Source organism: Solanum lycopersicum, chromosome 2 (genome assembly GCF_036512215.1).
Source record: "Solanum lycopersicum chromosome 2, SLM_r2.1".
Classification (NCBI taxonomy): Eukaryota; Viridiplantae; Streptophyta; class Magnoliopsida; order Solanales; family Solanaceae; genus Solanum; species Solanum lycopersicum.
Genome location: NC_090801.1, coordinates 58,473,090 through 58,494,649, shown reverse-complemented (window position 1 = coordinate 58,494,649; position 21,560 = coordinate 58,473,090). Strand labels below are relative to the sequence as shown.

Genomic DNA, 21,560 nt, shown 5'->3' with positions numbered 1-21,560 from the left:
CAAAGTAGATATATAAATAAATGTGTATTCTCGTAATTTACCGTTGACAATCATTATCTAGTTAAAATTCTAATGAAAAAAACAAAAGTTAATTATCAAAAATGCATATATACCGTGTCATTCTATTCATCCGTTAGTCTAGTTGGTCAGGATATTCAGCTCTTACCCGGAAGACCCAGTTCAAATCCCGGCACCGGAATTCTTTTTTAATTTTCTTTTTTATACTTTTTTTTTATCTTTTCTATTCTCAAGACTTCTTTTTTAATTTTCTTTTTAATACTTCTCTATTCTCAAGACTTACTAAATGATTATAAGTTGTAAATTCTGAATCACGGCTTCACAGTGGCGGGAAAAAAAGCATCAGGAGTGCGTGAGTCCACTCGGTTCTTTTTTCTAGGGTTTTGAAAATCGAAGCAACATGGGAAAGCGAAAGGGAGGAGTAAGCAACATGGAAAAGCGAAAGGGAGGAGGAAGCAACATGGAAAAGCGAAAGGGAGGAGGAAGCAACAATGGAGGAATCGAAGAGAACACAATGGCAATTCTCGATACTTCTGGTTTCAATAGAGATTCTCACCACCGCCACGACGATAGTACGCTTTAAGCTTCTTTCTTCTTTTGTTCTATAATTTGTTTACCTGTTTTCTTCTTCGATTGATACATTGAAAAAAATCTCTCAGGTCTTGCTTTTCTAGAAGCTGTTCGCTCTGCTTCATTGCTACCAGAAAATAGAACACCGCCTACTAGGTATTTTACCCTCTTTTTCTCTGTTTGTAATGGCTGATGTTGTATGATAATGATTTTCTGTAAATTCATATGTAAACTGAACTATATAGATGCATACACACACTGCGTATGTATGTGTGTGTTTGGAGAATTGCACGGATAGTGGAGAGTATCTAGCGGCTTTGGTTGATTGGTATGTGTACTTGGTATTGTTGCTGTATCATAAATTTAAGATCTTTATGATGATTTTGAGGAAAAATGGAGTCCAAACCTTTTTAATTGGCAATTGCAAATGAAGAACAACTAACTACACAAATTCCTTAGGTCTTAGTTATCCCTAAAAGTAGTGTCCTCTTGTATGTCTGGTCTGTTTGCTTTTACTTCCCATCTTTGATTGGTTTAGTATTGTGTTCCTTTGCAGGGTGTTACAGAAGTTGTTGGTATATACTCATTTGCACACATAGTTTTAGAATCATAAAAGATGATGCCTTTTACTTCTGTTGTCCAGCTACTGAAGCTTTAACTCAGCTTGTCCTTTTCCCCTTTCTATTTTCTAATTATTATTCTTTCTTTTGTCATAAGAAATACATAATAATTGTTAATGTGGTTTGTTGTTGCAAGTCTTTTATTTAGTCAATTCACTTTATTAGTGCATAGTTTCTTATTACATCTATTGGTTGATATATAGTCTCTCTCTCTTTGTCTACTAATAAGGAAAGAATGTACTCTACCAATTTTGCATGAACTTACCTTCCAGTCTTAAATGGTTGTTTTTATGTAAGCTCATGAATTGCATAGAACTTCTCCCTTTGTATAAGTGATTGTGAAAACATCTTTTTGTCTAGGACTTTTGCCTTTTATGTTGCTTGTACTATGATCATTGGGGGAACAATTTTGATGCATCTTTGTTTAGTTTTTGTGGCAATATAATCTTTTGCTTACTTGTCAAAAAGAAAAAGCAAAGAAGAAACCATTGTTGCAAACTTGCAATGTAGTTGGCATTAGAGGCGGATTAGAATTCAAAGGTTGCGGGTGTCATATTGTCTAAATGATAAACGGGTCGGTTCCTTATTTTAGATCATACTTCGAGTTATTTTGTTTTTCTTTTCAATTTTTATAAACAGATTGATCAAATATGAATATTCAGTAGTGTTTTCTTTTAGATATTCTACTACTTAAGATGTACCGACGTAATTTTTTTTTAAAAAAAGAATGAGACCTTATTCTCTAAATACATTCTTATTAATATTTATGAGACGCTAAATTAATCTTTAATTAATATAGAATCAGACATGACATTCGTATGAATCACTAATTCTTAGTGAAAGAGAGTCAATAAGAATAATTTAGAAAAAGCAAAATATAGTTACTCCTAATATGATAAATAATTAATAACAAATAAAGAACTAATGGAAAAAAACTAAACCCTGCACATAATAATGAAAAAGAAGAGAAGAGAACAAAAAAAGAGTGGAAGAGTTGATGCACTGTAACGAGGATTCGAACCCTCAACCCCTCACGTACTACGTTGCGCCTTTTGCAATTGCACTGTTGGCAATTATGTTTGATGGGTGGCAAGCGTATTATATATATGATTTTCTATACACACACACACACACACATATATATACACACAAAAAGTTGCGAGCGGTTAGGCGATTGCCTTTTTGAATTGAGGCGCTAATTAATACCAAAAACTTAAAATATTTAATCGCATATATAAATATCCGAAATCTCAAAAGCAAATAGCATATATTAGCAAATACTATGTTATTTAGTATAAAAGTAAATTGAGTAGGGTAGAAATAAATATAGAAGAATTGATTTATTTATTTTTAAAAATGTAGGCAGATTGCAGAAATGCAGTAGCTTCAAAATAACAAAACAGAGTAAACAACAAAGTCTGATCTTCTTCTTCTGCATATGACAGAAGAAGAGAAGAATCTTTTTTACCTAAAACCATACCTGCTGAGTAGCTGAGGTCTCGTCGTGAGTAGTGAGAAGAACTGGAGAAGAGAAGAATAAAGTCGCGAAGTAGTGAGGGAGGAGAACTGGAGAAGAGAGTGGCGAAGTAGTGAGGGAGGAGAACTGGAGAAGAGAGGGTCGCGAAGGTGCAAGGAAAGAAGTCTTAGGTTTGCAATAACACCAAATTAACCCTTATATTTCCTTCTAATTATTAAACCAGATCTTTTTTTGAAAAAATAAAATAAAAAGAAATGACGCCTTGTCGCCTCGCTGCATCGCCATTCTGGACTCGCCATGCCTCACCAGTAAAAGGCGACGAGGCATCGCCTCGCCTCACCTCATCGCCTCGCCTCACCTCATCGCCTCGCCTCATCGCCTCGCCTCACCTCATCGCCTTTAGCGAGAGGCGAGCACCTTTCATAACACTGCCCCCCATCATAAATGTGTGTCAGTTTAGCTTTCAAGTTACCACATAATGTTTGATTAAAAAAAGTTACCACATAAGGTTCCTATTATCTGATATCACGGATATGCTGGAACAGCACGATGCGTGAAGCGATTTTCCAAATTTTGAAGGAAGAGACTTCACTTGAGCTAATAATGGGAAGTTATCAACTTCTAAATGAGTTGGACAAGGTAAGAGCTTGCCTTATTCCTTAGGTTTAACTTTTTTATATTATTACTGCTGCATTTGACTTTCTTACTTGGGATGGATTTTCTTTTGAATTTAGCGATTTCCTAGGCTGTGCTTGCCCAAAATGGAGGAGCAAGCATCATGTCTGCCACCAACCATTCTCAATGAACCTGTTGAAGTTGAAGAGGTATCTCCATCCTCTCACAGATGAAGACACAGTTGTTCTCACACGCAGATGTTTTCTCAATATTAACTTCAATAATGATCGGGTTCTCTATGTCAGGACTGGTGTCCATTTACTCTAGGATTGGATAGGGACGATGAAATAAATAAAGGTTCAAGTGGATCAATTGACCCCTTGGTAAGACTGTGTGTGATGGCTACATCAAACATTTACACCAATTTCCTATGTGTATTTTACTGAACATTATTCTTCCTCTCACATGTATTTTGGTAGCATTAATGTTTCTGGTGATTTTAGGGCTTTCATTCACTAATACAAGAACTTGGGAAAATGATCAATCAGAGGTCAAAAGCATTAGAAACAAAGGTCAGTCACCATATTGAAGCTTTCTTTTGATTTCTATGCCTCACAGTATTATATGTTATTCCTTTATTATCATAGCGTATTAGCTCATATATCAACAGACATGACAATTTCAGATATACTTAATAGTTGTTTGGCCAAGCTTCTACCATTAACATATTTGGAGAAGTGATTTTTTGTCAGAAGTACTTTTATGGAGTAGCAGTTTGTGTTTAGCTAATGAATATCAAAAACAATATTGCTAATATTAGAGTAGTATTTTCTAATTAGTCAATGTTCCAAAAGTGCTTTTTTAGCTTGTAAAAAACTTTTGTTACTTGTCAAAAACAAAATTTCCCCCTTAAAAGCTTGGCCAAACGCCTCAACTCTCTAAAATAGGCATTTTTGTTTATTTTGAAAAAAGAAGCACTTTTGGTACTCCCGAAGCTTGACCCAACAGGCTATTAGTCAGGTGACCGGGTTCTTTTGGCCCATATTGTCATATCAGAATTTCCTTGATTTATGAGAAGATGTAGTCATTTCCTTGGGCATAAGAAGTATGTAAGTTATTTGCCTTTCACATGTTTTTGTTGGAGCAGTATCTCGGGGTGATGACTTAATGATTAACCAAGTGCTAGAATGTGCAGTTAGCTTATGACCATCCTTGTCCAGTGTGCATTTTTAGTTGAGCGTTAAACTCTGAATGTATTGACATATCAAATTCCTTTGTGGATGTACATGTAATTGAACAGCCATCTGACAATCTTGACTAATAAGATAATTTTATGAGTCAATTTTTTAATTTTTTTCTTTAAGAGTAATAAGATAATTCACAGGTCAATTTTGTATTTATATCTTTGTCAGCCAGTTGTCTTGTGATTTGTGCATAGTGTCATCATTGAAGAATTATCCTGCCTTTGTATCTTCATCAAATAGTCTGACAACACCTATTGCAGATATTAAGGAAGATGCTACTACTTCACTATCTTGTCAGTGTGCTTGAAGGAGACTTTGTGCCTCGTATCAAAGCATTCAAAGGTAATAATTTTCAGAGGATTCTTGTTTTCTTCTAGTTTCATGCACCTTAAGAGGTCTTCTCAAAACCATCATTAAAAGGTTCATCTTGCAGAAAAGATGAGTTGGACCATTTTGCGGGATTCATTGCTCAGCATGCTTCTGGTATGTTTTCATTTTCAAATGTCACCATATTATTTGTCTGTAATATTGCTACTTAGAAGTGTGAGTCTACTGATGTATGCTTAGGATCCCACTTCTTATTTGTCTTCCTCTCATTGTTCAGGGGTCAAGAAAAATAATCTATAGAAGCTTAGTCAAGGACTGCCTGTCAGTTATATGTGATGTGTTCTCTGACTTGTATGATAAATATGAGTCCTCTGATGTGGATTCAGTGGCACCTCCTTCAAACGAGATATCACATAATTGCATTGCTGCTTTTGCACTGGCTTTACCTGAACTCAAACGGTCTACTTGTATCTATCTGAAGAATCTCCTGAGGATGGTGGATTCCTGAGCTATTACTCTTTAAAATATTTGACCAATTCTAACTGTGATTTTGTTTCACAATTAGATGATGGACCTGGATACATCACGTAATGTGGCAGATGTTCAAGGCTGTACCACCAGAGCTGATAGTGTGAGGTATTTTGTTGAATGAATGATTTTACTTTAAATAAAATCATCAGATTGGAAAATCCAATTGATATCAGAGATAGTGCAGAACACCTGCTGCAGAGATCATTTTGGATGAACTCGCTTACAATTCTGATATGCTCTCCCCCTTTTTTCAGGTAATGTCCTTTCCTCTTAAGTAGGATAATGAGATGAAACTTATGTTTTAATTGGGACGATGTTAACATTTTACCCTACATGTTTCTTTATCATTCTGATGTATCTTGCTTGTCAAGGAGAATGCTGTATAATATGGTCAAATAATTTTCTGCAGGTCTTTGATGACCCTTGGTGGAAGCTAAAAATAATCATGCAGCACTTTCAGAAATACACTCCTAAGGTAAATGCATTCTTCTATCATCGTGCCATATGTTAACTGATTTTTAAACCGACAGCAGAAGTATCTTCACTTAATTCACCGAATGTAAGCTAGATACAAGGACTGGGGCTTTGTTTTAGCTTATTGAATATATTTTTATTTTGAAGCTTAATATTTCGTTATTGGCTTCTTTTGTTACTGTCATTCTGTTTTATTATGCATCGATCTGTGTTATTTTCTTGGATCTTTGAAGATGTCTAATGTTGTATACATTCGAATAAGTTGTACTTGAGGAGTCCTCTGTAGATATTGACCACCAGACTCTTTTATTTGAGACATTGACATACATCAAATGACTCCTTGCTTATTCTAGTACTTCCATGTACTTACTAAATACAACTTACCATTTGTTCTCTTTTAGGCTATGTTGTGCAGGTCTCTTCATTTTGTTTTTGATGGCAGAAATGCTAAGTTGTCCATGCATGCATAGGAAAATCTTTGTCAAGATATTACCTTTAACCAGACTTATCATAAAAGATAACTATTTACTTTTAACTAGTCCCCTGCTAATCTCCTTTTGAATTTAATCATGAATTCCCTACAGATTTCTAGACTCTGGTCAATGCATTGTTGAAGTACTAGGCATGACTGTGGAACCCTCTGTTGCTTGGTGCTTTGATACCCAGGAGCTTTTGCTTTCAATTCAATCATATTCAAGAAGTATGGATATAGGTTGGACCCTAGATGCTTTATGGAAAATTTATATTGGGAATTAGGAAAATCTGGAGCATTAATTTTCCAAACCTCTTAGATGGGGAATGGTGTACGAGCAAGTTCCTTGGAGCGTTACAAATGTCCTTTGTTTTGACAACTTGAACATTTTCAGCAAATTACTAGTTTGCATTTCCTTTTCAGGAATTCCAAAAGATCTATGTCCCAATTTTATTTTATTTTTGGTTCTGTTGGTTGTTTTCCTGTACCCTATATTAGTTGAGTTGTCCTCTAACAAAAAAGTTGCTCTATTTGGTTTTCTCACCTTCTTTGTTTGATGTTGCCTGCTTTGATACCGATGTTACAAGCTATAAGATTTTGAGAATTTAATACCACTTTAATGTACTTTATGTTGCAGTTTCCTGTTCGTACTAGGAGATCAAATAGTCTGGTGAATGATTCCACATTTGAAGGTGTTTTAAAGTGCTTCTCAAACAGCAGGAGCACAAAAAATATCATCAAGAAAATTGGAATGGATGTTGCTCAGCTGCTTCTTGCGCATGCCTTTTTGGTGATTAATCCTTGCAAAAAAAATTTGTTTACTTCTAGGATATCCAATTTGATTCCTTGGATAGTTCTTTCCCCGCAGAATTTCAATAAGATGCTGCAAAAAGATCTTTGAGTTCAGTTATAGATAATCATTTTGATCTTTTTCTCACCAGGATAAGTATTTCATCCTCTTGTAGGCTTATTTGTCAGTATCAGTGGATTCTTCTGCTCAAAATGATGATTTTGAAGAGATGGTGAAAGGAAGCTCTCTCACAGAAATCTGCAAGCATATAATAGCTGCTTTTACTTTTATCAGAAAAGAATACAAGTAAGATTCATTATTTTTTTTATTTTTTTTTGTAAAGTAAGATTCACTTGATGTGTGTTGATTAGCCTTGCTTTCACATGCTGATGTTATGTTGAATTTCCATGGAAAAATTCTGCCGCCTTCTCATGTATTTTTGAGCCACCCATTGCACAAGCTTCACATAATGAAATAGGCACCTAATAACTTTTAGGTTCTCTGGGCAGAAGTGTTCATTAGCACCTGCAACATGACCATTGAAGTACCCATATTTTTATTCTTTTTGTGAATTTTGTATGGATCACGTTCCTCTTAGCAGTTTAGCTTCTTTAGGAAACATGATGCCTTACTTAGTTCCAACTTCCATATAGAGCTAGATTGGATGAGCCAAAAAGATCAGAAGGCCACATCTAGTCCAGGAATTTTTGATCAGGTCTCACTTGTAATTTGGATTAGTACTGTAGTTAGAAAAACAACTGGGTGAGACATAAGTCCTCTCTAGGAAATTAGAATTACTGGTATTTCAAACAATTGTTCAGATCTGGAAAAGAAAATGATTGAAGATGCAACTAGGGAGGATTACATGGTGATCTGCATCTAGAATTCATTCTGTCACTTCTGAGCTAGCAAGTGATTAGAATTTTTTCTGCAATGCTGGCTTTCCTGTCCTTACAGATTTGTGGTATTAGAACACTTCTTCTTTTGATGCCTCAGATGATATACTAACGTGGAGAACTTGAAGTTAATTTAACATAAAAGTTTTTCTAGTTTCTAGCTCTGCACAAGTTAATAAGTCGACATATCATGATGCAGGAACACAGAAATTCTACTTATGGGTAAAGAAGCAGTGTTTACAGCCTCGACCATTCTCTCAACCAAGTCATAGGAGAAACAGCAGTTACTATTTATTGTTCATAATGTATATTTGGTCAAATGGGGGCAATTTGCAAAGCCCTCCTACCTGAAGTCGGCCAAATGATGTTTCTACACAGCCAGTAGTGGTCAAATGCTGATCAAGGAAACCTCAGTGAAAGCTTCATTTAATAGCCAATGGAACTGTCCTTTGTAGTTACAGGAAAACCGAAAAAGGGCAACTCTAAAGAACTTGGTGTATGTATGAATATATCCATAGCACTAAGCTATGTGTTAATGCTTAAATGGATCACTTCAATGTTAGTGTATTCTGTCCAATGATAGTCGTGAAAACACTGAACAGAACAAAATGGAAACAAACAATGAAACTTGTCTGATGAATTATTTGAAGCGCCATGTTCTCATGAGAGGTGTTGATGTGCTGTGGATGATATGCAGGATGTTCTCAAATAATGTTGGTGCAATGTACTATCGGAGTAAGTTTGCAGCTACTTCAACAAGTGATAACAGCTATAAGCTGAAAGTTCATATTCATGACACTTTAATACAAGTTTGAGAGTTAGGAGTATAATCCTGTATGAGTAATAAAATTTCACTTGGGTAAAACAGAGTTTTTCTTTTCCCCCTCTTTTGATATCTTTCAGGTTTTGAGATTACTAAAATTTCATAAAATAATAACCCAACACTTGGTGCCTACTTTTAGAACGCTAGATTTTATCATTCAAATAGCAACAGAAGTGCTTAGGAATCACTTCCTCAATTGCTTCAAGTCTCATTTTGACGGTTGTGCTGAGTCAAGATTCATTGTCACAGGACCGTCATTGACCAAATTGACCTACAAAATTAAAGAAATACCAAAGTCTGAGAATATCCTACAGTTCAACAGAATTTTAAAGCTAAAAGAAATAATTATTTTCAGAGAACCTCACCTTCATCTTTGCTCCAAAGACACCATCTGCAATAAACAACAAATAAGGTCATCTCGCATTATACAATTTGTGTAATTTTAGCATTCTCACTAGAAGTGCAGAAGTTACTCCTGTGGATCCATTATTCAACGAGTAACCTAGTTAGGCGTTTTGAAAGCATTTCAGTCTAATAGCTGAAGCTCTGGGGCTTAACTACGGTGAGTAAAATAGTATGACCAGAAAATACAAGGATATAATACTTTATACCTCATCAGTAAAAACAAGAGTATCAAAACCAGTCAATCTTTGATCATTGCACAGAGAAACACAACTTCTTCGCATCATACTAACGAAGACCTTTTTTTTATTACTTACAGAGACTAAAATATCTTCAAGAATTGGAGATTTTGAAAGAAACCAGATATTAATTCAGCTTTAAGATCTGTGATACTGATCTATGCTTGTGCAATTTTTCCAAACCAAGCAGATATAAGAGCCCCCAATAATGAGATAGTTGAAAGAGCAACACCATGGATAAAAAACCAATAGCTTTATCCAGTGAATAGTCATCAGATGTAATTACTATGACTGCATGGATGATGTTGAAAGCAACAATTTAAAAGCTTAGGCTTTTCAAAAGCTCATCCAAACACTTCAATTACTTAGAAGAATATCTCACAATGGCTGGAGAAATTTAGCCTTGTGTTCCATATGTACTGATATATAAGTATTCTAGTCTGAGGAAACGATTACTAAACATTCCTTCTCATAGAAGGGGATAGCTATTATATCACAACATTCCAGATTAGAACATATTCCAACATTACAACACTAAATTTCTTTAGTTCAAGGCAAAATTAAAGTATTAGCATTCTGTATTAGAACCTTCATGGTTAAGTTATCGACATGTATAGTCTGCAAATAGAGTAAAGATAAGCAAGTAATCAGCATTGGGGGAAATGCGTTGTGCTGACAGACTGGAACTGGTGCTGACTTGTTATGAAAGTAAGGTAGGAGGAGTTCAGTCAAAAATATAGAAGCCATTCAGCAAAAGAACAAAGAGAGACATAGTTGATATCCACTTTTATCTTTCCATAGGGACTAGTGTTAACAGAAAAGGAGATCAAAACTGAGAATTCATGGAAAAAGTTTTTTACCTTTGACGGCATCCTGTTTGTAAGCTTTATGGAATTTCTCAACCAGAGAGGCATAGAAGGGTTTTGCTTTCTCAGGAGGCATTGCGACATGAAAATCAGGCTTGTTTCCCTTCAAAATCCCATATAGTGTAAACTGACTCACTGCACCATCCAGTAGAGACATACAAGTAAATCATTATACATCCTGATCAAAGTTTAACTTATTTTCCCATCATTGAGACAGCCAAAGCATCATCTTTAACACTTAGACCACTGTGAGAACCTGTGCAACAGATCAGTTACCTAATAGAACTTCATAATTCTTCTGAACTACCTGCCAATGGACAATAGAAGCGGACAAACTTAAGACTCAAGCAGTGACGTAAAACTAAGTAAATATGTACACAGTAAATAATACATCTTTTGTCAAGCCATGAAATACGATCATCATTTACAAAGATGCATCGCAATCTCCGACAAGATATAAAAAGGCAATGATATTCTATACTCTATGAAACCGCAGTGCCTAAAAATAACCAACATGGTGACATTTCCAAATTAGTCTTGACTTGAGTAAAGATTTAAACAATTAACTTCTTCATACATGTATTACTAGCTGGTCAAAGATCTTCTTCTGTATCCTACATTCTGCTTTTGGAGATTATCTTCCATGACAATGCCATTCAATGTGGGTTGAAATTTTTTCCTTAAATGTTTACAAACATATGTTTTCATGATATGAGAAGTCTTTATGATGTTTGTTGTTGTTGTGTAATATCTACCACATTTTCTAGATGGTATTTGGTAACACTCACATGGATAAATGTACTCCATCCATCCCAATAATCTAAACCCATTCGACTTGTAGAGTCTAAGAACGAAAAGTTCAATAGGTAATCACGTGAGTTCAGTCGGAAAAGGAGGATGTCATTTTTAAAACTAGGCCAGACTATTTCAAATTGACCAAAAAGATAAGTTTAATTAAATGGGAAAGGGAGAGTAAGGTCAATAAGGGAGTAAAAGAAATGGCCCATTTACATTCTTTCTGAGTTGAAATGCAGTTCGTCTTATAGTTCAGTCTAAAGTTTGAGCGATGATTTTATTTCAAAATTTGCAGTTCGTCTTATTGTGCAATCTCCTATCTTTCGTAGTATCTCCAATAGAAGTTAAACAGTCTAATGCAAGCAATGAATTTTCAAACCAAGAGTACATTGCAAAGACGAACTTCTCATTTTCTTAACAAATGTAACCTCCAGCTAATAACACAGGGAGTAACTTATCCATTTTATCCTACTTCCTTTTACAGTTTACAAGATAGCAACAAGTTCAATCAATCAGCTAGACCTAAATCCCAAACTAGTTGGTGTTGATGATATGAATGCTCTATATGTTCTGCTTTTTCTTTTCCTCTAATAAATTGGACATGGGATGCTCTTGTAATGCAGCCAAATATTCATCTCATGAGATGAACTGTTCTATGTCAATGCTTATCAGTTATCAGTGATATATCTTCTAAGAATCAACTAGCATAAGAGGTAAATTTTTTTACAAAATAATAAAGCATTGATTCAAGCTAAAATTTTCAGTGTCCAATCAGATAATTGGTTAGTAATGCTTAGGCAATATATAGCTGTAAAAATCAGCACTCAGAAGCCACACACTATATCAGGCAAAAAATAATATGCAATTCCATCATATAGCAACAAAAGCTCATGATAAGGGTGTTCACTCTACAGGAGGTTCACTATTACATGGACAACAGAGAGAAAATTACACTGTGATCCCATGTCTTTCCAGTTTCCTCATTTGGGAACAATCTCATATTCAACACTTTCCGGCATCTGCAAAATTACAAACAGTAACAGAACCCAAAAAACAAAGGAAAAAAATTGATTCGGAAAATATTTATCTTCTATTGAGCATTTCAAAGTACTAATTTTTACAGTCACAGTTCACTTACATGTAGTCAGCATCGGAATCAACGTCTGATTCATGAAGCCCGACGAGAACCAGCAAGCCCGGCCCGATTGCTGATACCGTACGCCCCTCGACCTGAAAAAAATTGGTATTATTCACTAGGTGAGCAATGAGCATCACTATTCTAGCTGGTATATATATAATAAATAGAAGAAGAAAAAAATCTTCAAAGGTTTCACCTCTACGCTGGCTGAAGCAACACGCTGGACCACGGCCCTCATTATTGGTTATTCCGATTCACAACTTCTTCGTCGCCGGCGACTGGCGAGACAAGTCAGGTGGAGCAATTATGGCACAATGTAGCACACCCTTGCTGTTCTTATTCCTGGCGCAATTTAGCACGCACTCTAATTTTTTTCTCTAGTAAAACAGAAATAAAAGTATTTTTTTCTCAACTTTTGACTTTTGCTAGTCGTTTATTTTTGGAAAAATTATTGAAGTCAAAATTATATGAAAAAAAATCTTTTTTCTTAAATAATAGTGTCTATTTTAATTTGTACATTTTAACTTTTTATGAAATTTAAAAATTAATTAAAAATAAAATATTTTTTTAAATCTTGTAGTATTAATCGAAAAATTGAACGTACAAAACACTTTTTGTTAAAAAAATTCTTTTCTTTTGAAAAAATTTCTTTAGTAATTTTAAGGATACAATAATTTGGGGCATAAGACAAGTGTCTGTCTTATTTTCCATAGCATAAACCCGTCCTTGTTTAAGAGATTCCAATCATTCATCACAATTCATAATTAATTCGTGTTTTAATTGGTTATTTATTATTTTTTTAAATTACATTACCAATTAATCTTATTAAATAAAATTAACTGTAATTATAAATGATATGTTTGTGTAAACACTATTTTACAATGTTAGTGCACTACACTGGAGAACACTTTTTATTTTCCCCATTTCCATTCATCTAATTGAGGGAAGCCAAAAGAAAAATATATTAATGACAGAAAAAGGGAAAGTTTTTTTTTTCTCTTTTAATCTCAATTCTCCTCTTTCTCCAAGGAGATATCATAGATGTGTTCAAGCAGTACAAGATTCCTTCAACAAAATTAGAAGAAATAATCAAATAATAATAAAAATAAAATAATTAGGTGAAAAATAAAATAATCCAATAACACACAAAAATCACACATGATGCATAGTGCAATCTTTTCTAAATTCCCCATGTTTTCTTCCCCTTTTGACCCCAATACCTCCCATTTTCTCCATAGCATCAGCAAAAGCTTGAAAAAACTTATGTTTATCCTTAGCCAATTCTTGAACCAATGGCTTAGTCCTAGGGTCCAAAGACAAAGCTTGATCAGAAGCCAATAATCCCAATTTAGCCTCTAAGTTCCCATAATAAGCATTGTCAAATGAGAAAGGTGTTGTCACATCAAATGGTGCTACAATATCAACATTTCCACCATATTGTGGACATGACATTTTTAATGCCTTGAAAAGCCTAGGATCCATGTAAGGGTCAGGTTTCTTGGTCCCTTTGTAGTTATAAATTCTGTTCACAAATTGCTTGCAATGTGCAAAACCTATTGTATGTGCACCTGAGAGGACCACAAGGTCCTCTGAGGTGAGCCCTTTAGAGGAAAAAAGTTTTAAAAGTTGGTCCACTGTTGAATTTGATTGTGGAAGATTTTGGTGCACCCTTGATGCCTTTGATAACTTCCCATCCCATCTTCCTTTCTTCACTTCATAATAGGGTCCTCCAACCTATTCATCAAATCAACAAATCTTTACGATAAAATTTTAAAACGAATACAAAGTCTGAACTAAAATTACTGAATTCTGACAAACTGTGATTAAAAATGCAATGGTCAAGTCAAAAGTTTGTTGTTATCCCAAGAGTTCATTTGGAGTCCTCGGTATTATAAGTAGATTAAAATATGTAGCTCACATGTCATTCTAAATCTATTTGATCAGGTATGTTTTTTAACTGCCACTTCAATTGAGAAATCTTTACTGCAATTTGGTACTCTCTTGCCAACATATATATATATAGATGACTAGTGTACTAATTGACAAAAGATAAAAAGTATGACCTTTGTCTTGTTTATCATATTATGCCAATTGGACAGCTATAAATTTGAACTTTTTATGTGTCAAAAAATATATATTATACTGTACGATTTTGGACTATTGCCTCCAATATATTAAACATTCGTTGAGAACCGTTTGATTCTTCTCATAAAATTTGGATAATATGAGAAGGAGACGATTTCGACGAAAAAGAAATAAGACCAAATGGCTCACTTTTTTTCTTTTTATTTAGACTTATTTTGTTGTACTATGAGTGTATTTCATTTGTATTTGAATTAGTAGACTTACTAAGTGGACAAAATTTCTGGTAGCAATGGCAAGAATGTCTGCACAAGAAACAACACCAGGACACTTGCTTTCTACAATAGCTTTGGCTTTATTTATGCCCTCAAATGCCTCTTTAGCTATATCCTTGTTATCTTCTGCATCTTTCTCTGCTAATTCTTTGCTTCCTGCTTTACTTGATATCAATATTGACCCATCACACCCCTGCATTCAAACAACAAAGTTAAAAAAAAAAACATATGTACTCGCAATTTATTTTTTCTTATAACAACTGTATCCCGGCCAACTTGGCACAACTCGACTATAAAGGTTCTCGGAGGTGAATGCACAATGTTAATAACGAATTTAGCAGAACTCAGTAACTTAGCTCTATCTATTAAGAAATTTCAAAAGAACATTTACGGATATATGATCCTATAAAGTTTAAATTTTAAATCCGCCTCTATTTGTATAAATGTAAGCAATTCACTTAGAATAGCATTTTTGAACCTAGCTAGCACTTGCGCTGAAAAAAGTTACTGCTAGTAAATTGTGACTTACTTCAACAAAGCAATCATGGAAAAAAAGACGAATGGTGGCAGGACCAGAGGCAGGGGCTTCTTTGTACATGTTGGAAGTTACAGAGCCTACCAGAGATTCAACTTGAGGGCATGATTTGGCGTAGTAGTTAACGGAGAGTTGTCGAGGAGCACGCCGAATGGTGGCCTTGATTGGTAGTTGAGAATTGGAGAAGGGTAAATTGAGGAAGAAGAGGAACATAAAAATGGTGACAAAGGAAGAAAATGTGGGAGAAGAAGACATGGTTGTTCGGTTAAGTGACTAAGACAAAATAGGAAATTGTGGAGAAGTATATAGGAAAAATCGAAAGGTGACTGCTATAGACAGACAATAAGTAGCCATGTTCCAAAGAGGATATAAATGGACCCGTGAGGAGATGCCCAATCAATAAATATTGGAATACATAAATAAATATGATGGGAGACATCAGGTGAATATACACTTCTCAGTCATTTTTTATTTATTTTTCCTCCCTATTTCGTTACGGTAGTTGTGACCACTAACCAATGATTCTTTTTAATGACGGTGGTGTCGATGCGCATCTCAATTGATTCCACAGATACTTTCACCTCCTATTAGCAACAAGTACTAAGGTAACTGTCCATCAATGCTAGGACAAATGAGAAGAATCACCTAACATTTCTTTTTGTCTTGATAGAATTTTTAACCATTTCATTGATTACTACGTCACACCAATTGTCAGTTAATCAAGTGAGCTAGCCCTCAATTGTATACTATTTGCTCTTTTTAATCTAGGATGGGGTGGGGGACAAAAGGGATGGAACCATCTGTTAAGTTGTACACTTAAAGAATCTTATGTTAAATTTAGTGAAGTAAAAAGGGTAAGTAAAAGGTTAAAGATGAGTGGAACAGTGACTAAGCTTTATGTCATAAAACACAAAATTTAACTGATTTGCTTTCTATGGTACAGCAAAGAAAGGCAAAAAGTAAAAGGTAAGGTATGTGTCTTTAGTCAAAACATGAAGAAATTCTAATAATATGTCCATGTTCACTAGTAACTTTTTCTCATTTTCTCTGTTCCATTATGCTTTCGCCATTTCATTTTTATAATTAATCATGTTACCAACACCAAAAGAAGAGGAAGCTCGACAAAACAAAAACTTAAGCAAAAGCAACTTGTATTTCAAGCAAAGAAATAACTAAGCTCATGATTGTTCCTTTCTTTTCACTACCTAAAAAGCCAAAAGATAATTAGTCTTCAGTCTTGGATCTGTTAATTTTGTGTTTACTTAAGTGAAATTGTTTGTTATGAGTGAACCTATTTTTGTTTTAAAATATAGAAGTATTTTTTTCAGCATAACATGTTTGGTCTGAAATGGGCCTAATTCCATGTAAATATGCAAATTATGCTTCAAAAGGAATATTCACAATAAATTGAAGCACCCAAGAGTACAACCTAAACGTCAATAAAGTAGGTGAGAGTCATAAAAAACAACGATTTAAAAACAGAAGACGTTGGTTGATTTCTTACAACTTGTCCTGATGAGTAGAGATATCTGGTAACACCCCATTTTATGAGAAAATATTCACTTCAAAAGGAATTCCATTTCAAGCCACACCTAAAGAAAGATTGCTCAAAAGAACTTTCGAAGCTCAGATACTTAAATGCATAGCATGTGCAAGTGCAATGAGAGACCTCACTTTCACACAAGATGCACTTTTTACTCTTTGTATTTAAAATTCAATCATCCCTTTGTTGATATCACTGGCTTTCTACCAGAAATGAGCTCAGTAAATGCTGTGGACCATGCACTTCCAGGCTTCACATTTTCTCATGCCAGGCTTTAATTGTGCCCCTGAAAAAGGAGAATTTTTAAAAACTAAAAAGTCACTTTCAAGTATAAATTTTTTGTTTCCAAGTGAGTGACCACTTTGTGAGAAGTACATAACATTCGAACTTTCATGTTGTCATGATCATTCCACTTTGCCTATCCATTTGTTCATGAGTTGGAATACTATTCTACAATTTATAATTCTATTGAAACCTTTACATTTGAATTGATTCAGATTTCAGAGGAATCAATGTTCGCTATAAGAAGTTAGTGCAGAAAACTGAAAACCTATATAAGTATGTTTTGATATTTTGTTACTCCGAATAATCCCACTTCAATTTGACCTTGAATTCCCCAATTCTACAGCAAGTTGAGGATGTTGGGAAGAGCCATCATAAATTTGGGCAGCGTCTGAAGGACTCACCAAGTGCCACTTACGCGAATCAGCCCTCTCGTCTACCCCAAGACCTGCTGCCCGGGCAGACGTTACTCTCCTTAAAGTTACTATAGGCTTGTCATTTTTGTTATACCGTATAATTCCAGCTGTCTTTGTCCATAAACTTTGATCAGTTGATGGATGAAGTATATTGTCACGAAATGCACCAGTCAGTTGCCGGGATTTTCTGAATAAATGATACACATAAAATAGCAAACAGAGAGTTGATGTTGCACCAGAGACTAGGTACAAGCCCCAGAAGCTCCCAAGGGTGAGGCTTTCTGTTTCACCAGTAGGATCAACATTATCACAATTCTTTGACAAAGCAAACCAATGTTCTTCCAAGCGGTTAAGCGTACCATCTTGTGTTAGAGTCAGTATGGCTTCAGATACATCACGAGCTAGCGGAGAGCCTTTCTGAAATGCCTGGTAACATCAATAAAGTTATGCAAATCAGAGATACAGACTATAGACACAACTATGGGACTGGTCATGGTTTTAAAAAGAGCAAATGGTGTAGTTATTTGTACTTACAAAGGCTAGTCCTCCAAATCTGTAATTAGGACCAGCTACAACATACTGGTTGCAATGCTCTCTAAGGAAGATCTTCTGATATGGGATTTCAAGAAAGGCGGCTTTGATGTTTCCATTTTCAAGTTCCTTCGGATAATCGTCCTGATTACTAATGTTCTTGATATTTTGAAGCTCCAGGACTTGCCTCAAATAATCCTTAACAAAGGAATCACCATCACATCCAACGGTTGCGTTTGTTCTCTTTATCCACCCTATATCTTTCACACTTGGTTCCAGTCTAGGAACAGTTAACATTGATGTCAGAGAAGCTGTATAACTCGAGGTCAACACGAAGACCAGGAAAAGCCAAACCACTACTACAGTCTTCGTGTAGTTGCTTTTGATGTTTTCCCCTGATTATCAGCCAAAGTAAAAAATTGTTATCTCCTTCTACTGTTTAAACAAAGTTAATATGAATATTTCACGGACACTTCATTTAACATTAAAGATTACAAGTTGTTCGATTTCAAATACTAAATGTAGGATAGCAAAACTTACTATGAGCAAAAAATAGTGAAGAGAATGTAAACCACATTGCAGTTCCGAGTTGATCTTTCCACCGGCCTCTAAATTCAGGATTGGACTGATGCTCCATGAACCAAACTACAAGCATTGTGTAAACTAAGACAGAACCTGTCGCTACCCACATGTTTCCAGTGAAAGGCTTCAAGAACATCCATGCCTTTTTCGATTTATCAAACTTCACTGGAACCACCATGGTCAACCCTGACTCTGCAAATGGCTGTGTGAACTCTATATATTTTGTCCTTTCAGCTAATATCGTTATATCTCCAACGATAGCATCATATCTCTGACAGAAGGAGACATATCAAAACATGAAAAAATTACACAAGTCCAAAGCAAAGCCTCAAGTACTAAATGTTTTTTGCTTGGTATAACACAGGGTACTGTATGATAAAAAAGTAGGCGACAAGACGAAAAGCTAGATAGTATTTAGCATATTGGAAACAAAATGCTTACCCCATTAATCACTTGCTGAACCAGATCAGGATATGATCCATCATATGCTTCAAAATCATAAGGTAGTGTATAATTTTTCTCCAAAATTTTAAGTACTTCTTTGAAAAGATCAATACAGAAACCAGTATACTTCATTTCATTTGTCTCAGCCACTGTTTCAACCTTAACAAATTTCTCGAAAGATGTTCTCCCTGGAACTCCAATAATCAATGGTTTTGCATCAGTAGGCATTGCCCACCCTTTCGGGACACGTTTCAATTCTCCAGGCCATTTAACCATACTAAACTTCATAACACGGGAACCATTAACCCCGATTAACTCCCCATTTTCAGCTTCAAGAACTTTCGAGAATCCAAACATTGATGACCAAAAGCCAAGTCCATTATACCTGTTTCCATCAATGTTTACAATCCTAAACGTTGGAGGGTGTGACAGTACTCCATTGACAAAACTAATATTGCCAGTCAAACCTGTGAAATTGCTGGAAAGAATTCTGTTTTTCATCAACACTGAGTCATTGGAACTTTTCGCACCCAAATTGTTCACAGCGTTAGCAAAAGCTGTGATACTGTCATATGCTTTTAGAGCATGAATTCCAGGCTCTGAGTGATCTTCCGTAGGATATTCAGACCGGAAAATCTTTTGAAATTGACCTTTAAAATGTCGGAAAGACTTAGTGGCTTCTGCATAGTGATTTTTGATTCCTAAAGCCCCTTGGATAGATGAAATAAAGGCTTTGTCAACAGAATCCAAGAGATCAGCAAGAGAATCTGCAAGTATCCAAGCTGAATCTCTTCCCATAAGTCCAATTTCCTTGGCTTCTTTAAACAGATGATTGGCAGTGGATACTGATGAGCGAAGAACTATAAAGACCCTTGATTGTTTCTGTAGTAACTTGACAACCTCTCGTCGAACAACCTCCCTTGGATCGGACAGAGAAGAGAATTGTGGAAGAATTAGTTGATGCTCTACTTCTACACCATGACCTTTGAGTGTTTCAGTTAGAACTGCAAGCATACTAGAATCACTATACATGTCATCTTCATAAATTACTATGACTTTCCTCCACTGGTAGGAGCTAACTACACTAGCTGTACAATTTATTTGGTCCAAGCTACTTGTAGTCATTTGCACCAAGAAAGGCCATCTAAGCTGCACCAATTCTGGTGTATAGGAAGCTGTGACAAAAGAGATAATTGGAACTTGATGCCTTTTCCCAATATCGGCAATTAAAGCTGTTTCTTCCCACGTCTGCATGCCAATAACTATCATCTTTACATGGTTTCGTTCAACCAGCTCTTCAGCTGCACCACAATTGTAAAAACAACTATGAAATGAGTTTGAGTTCTATGCACTAACGGTCTAAAAAAACTATTTGTATAACTAAATCTGTATGATAAACATTAACTACTAGTAATATGTTAAAAATCAAAGTATAAGCAAAAACGATTAATCCTGGTGTAAAAATTTGTATTGTTTTCTACAACATATGGTATGAAGTACAAACCATGACTTACCATCTAATCCCTATATACCTTTATATTATGTTTCGTTTTCCTTTTAAAATCCGCATAAGTATGCGACTCTTAATACTGGAAACCTAAAGTTGCATAACTAATATTGGTATCATTTTGTATGGGATAAAAGTTTGGAATAAGTAATATGTACCTATAACGCAATATTTGTATTCTTTATTGACCATATAACAATAATCCATGTGTTATTTATTCTTTCCCTTTTTTTAAAAAAAAAAAGAAAAAGAATTGGGGGTAGGGGAGGGGAAGGGGAAGGGGAAGTTGAATCCTCACCGGTCACCGTGTTCAGGTAATGAACTAACTTGAGCTATTAAGATTTTCCAATGTATTAGTTATTTTTGATCTAACAATTATAAATAAGAGTTCCCAATGTGTTAGTTATTCTCCATATAACAATCCCCAACGTACAAACAATCCATGAATAATTGTTATGGATTTAGATTTTAGACGAGATATAGATATATCAAATTGATAAATATCAAAAGAAAAGTCTAAGTTTCAAATTACCTGTGAAGAAATCCTGAATTGTGTCCTTGCTGGTGTTTCTAAAATGAACTGTTATAAGCTGCTTGTTGTTTCTTCTGTCATGGTTATAATTCTCTACTGCTATATTTATGCCAGTTTTCTGTTCCTTCCCTATACGAGAATTTAAGTCAATAATTGCACCTATTTTTATGGTTTCATTTGCAGTTGCTTTGACAGTTACAAGGGACATAAAAAGAAAGGCCTTGAGGATGAAGATCAACATTATTAAAAATTTTCTACTTCAGCTGAAAATATATTTTTCTTTACAAAATTAACCAATATATATAATCCTATAATGTTATCTACTTGTCAATTGTTTTTTTCATTTTGCAGTTGAATTGACTATATGTCTTGTAGTTTAAATTGAAAAGTAAAAGAATGGTCATACTTTGCCACCAATTGTAAATTAAATTGAACCGTGTGGACTTGTACAAATATCAAAAAGAGTACTCATTATTTTTTCAGACTATGGGAATATTAGTTGAAAACTAACATAAAAGAAAAATGTATAAATCT

General features: G+C 34.9%; 4 protein-coding genes across 5 annotated transcripts; 1 reads left to right on the top strand and 3 right to left on the bottom strand.

Annotated features, from left to right (window-relative positions):
• Positions 1 to 341: 341 nt before the first annotated feature.
• LOC101244924 (SNI1-like protein) lies at positions 342 to 8,916 on the top strand. Its single transcript, NM_001346819.1, has 15 exons — positions 342 to 590; positions 678 to 744; positions 3,231 to 3,324; positions 3,420 to 3,509; positions 3,606 to 3,683; positions 3,804 to 3,872; positions 4,805 to 4,886; positions 4,978 to 5,027; positions 5,149 to 5,367; positions 5,437 to 5,507; positions 5,587 to 5,656; positions 5,812 to 5,877; positions 6,986 to 7,138; positions 7,314 to 7,444; positions 8,234 to 8,916. The coding sequence occupies exons 1-15, from the start codon at positions 419 to 421 to the stop codon at positions 8,304 to 8,306; spliced, it is 1,485 nt and encodes a 494-aa protein (NP_001333748.1). The 5' UTR covers positions 342 to 418; the 3' UTR covers positions 8,307 to 8,916.
• LOC101245317 (uncharacterized) lies at positions 8,795 to 12,693 on the bottom strand. Of its 2 annotated transcripts, XM_004232900.5 has the most exons (7): positions 12,494 to 12,693; positions 12,298 to 12,389; positions 12,112 to 12,178; positions 10,641 to 10,671; positions 10,359 to 10,499; positions 9,223 to 9,248; positions 8,795 to 9,128 (listed from the first exon to the last, which is right to left on the bottom strand). In XM_004232900.5, exons 1-7 carry the CDS (start codon positions 12,533 to 12,535, stop codon positions 9,066 to 9,068), a joined length of 462 nt encoding a protein of 153 aa, XP_004232948.1. In that variant the 5' UTR covers positions 12,536 to 12,693; the 3' UTR covers positions 8,795 to 9,065. The 2 variants fall into 2 exon arrangements, with proteins under 2 accessions (XP_004232948.1, XP_025885164.1); XM_026029379.2 differs by lacking the exon at positions 8,795 to 9,128 and having other exon boundaries at positions 9,217 to 9,332; positions 12,494 to 12,690.
• A 542-nt stretch (positions 12,694 to 13,235) lies between these two features.
• Positions 13,236 to 15,583, bottom strand: LOC101245610 (peroxidase 19). The gene is made up of 3 exons (XM_004232901.5): positions 15,184 to 15,583; positions 14,647 to 14,847; positions 13,236 to 14,031 (listed from the first exon to the last, which is right to left on the bottom strand). Exons 1-3 carry the CDS (start codon positions 15,442 to 15,444, stop codon positions 13,450 to 13,452), a joined length of 1,044 nt encoding a protein of 347 aa, XP_004232949.1. The 5' UTR covers positions 15,445 to 15,583; the 3' UTR covers positions 13,236 to 13,449.
• Positions 15,584 to 16,914: 1,331 nt separating this feature from the next.
• On the bottom strand, positions 16,915 to 21,274 carry GLR1.2 (glutamate receptor 1.2). Its single transcript, NM_001320631.1, has 5 exons — positions 21,027 to 21,274; positions 18,985 to 20,288; positions 18,502 to 18,814; positions 17,965 to 18,356; positions 16,915 to 17,856 (listed from the first exon to the last, which is right to left on the bottom strand). Exons 1-5 carry the CDS (start codon positions 21,265 to 21,267, stop codon positions 17,329 to 17,331), a joined length of 2,778 nt encoding a protein of 925 aa, NP_001307560.1. The 5' UTR covers positions 21,268 to 21,274; the 3' UTR covers positions 16,915 to 17,328.
• Positions 21,275 to 21,560: the final 286 nt, after the last annotated feature.

Coding starts and splice junctions, on each gene's coding strand:
- LOC101244924 (NM_001346819.1), top strand. CDS start 419: ATGGGAAAGCGAAAGGGAGGAGTAAGCAACATGGAAAAGCGAAAGGGA. Junction 591..677: donor TCACCACCGCCACGACGATA/GTACGCTTTAAG, acceptor AAAATCTCTCAG/GTCTTGCTTTTCTAGAAGCT. Junction 3,684..3,803: donor GTGGATCAATTGACCCCTTG/GTAAGACTGTGT, acceptor TGGTGATTTTAG/GGCTTTCATTCACTAATACA.
- LOC101245317 (XM_004232900.5), bottom strand. CDS start 12,535: ATGAGGGCCGTGGTCCAGCGTGTTGCTTCAGCCAGCGTAGAG. Junction 12,179..12,297: donor GATTCCGATGCTGACTACAT/GTAAGTGAACTG, acceptor GTAATTTTGCAG/ATGCCGGAAAGTGTTGAATA. Junction 9,249..10,358: donor CAAACAGGATGCCGTCAAAG/GTAAAAAACTTT, acceptor TGTTTATTGCAG/ATGGTGTCTTTGGAGCAAAG.
- LOC101245610 (XM_004232901.5), bottom strand. CDS start 15,444: ATGTCTTCTTCTCCCACATTTTCTTCCTTTGTCACCATTTTTATGTTC. Junction 14,848..15,183: donor TCCATGATTGCTTTGTTGAA/GTAAGTCACAAT, acceptor GTTTGAATGCAG/GGGTGTGATGGGTCAATATT. Junction 14,032..14,646: donor CCAGAAATTTTGTCCACTTA/GTAAGTCTACTA, acceptor TTTGATGAATAG/GTTGGAGGACCCTATTATGA.
- GLR1.2 (NM_001320631.1), bottom strand. CDS start 21,267: ATGTTGATCTTCATCCTCAAGGCCTTTCTTTTTATGTCCCTTGTAACT. Junction 20,289..21,026: donor AATTCAGGATTTCTTCACAG/GTAATTTGAAAC, acceptor ATTGTGGTGCAG/CTGAAGAGCTGGTTGAACGA. Junction 17,857..17,964: donor GATTTGGAGGACTAGCCTTT/GTAAGTACAAAT, acceptor TGATGTTACCAG/GCATTTCAGAAAGGCTCTCC.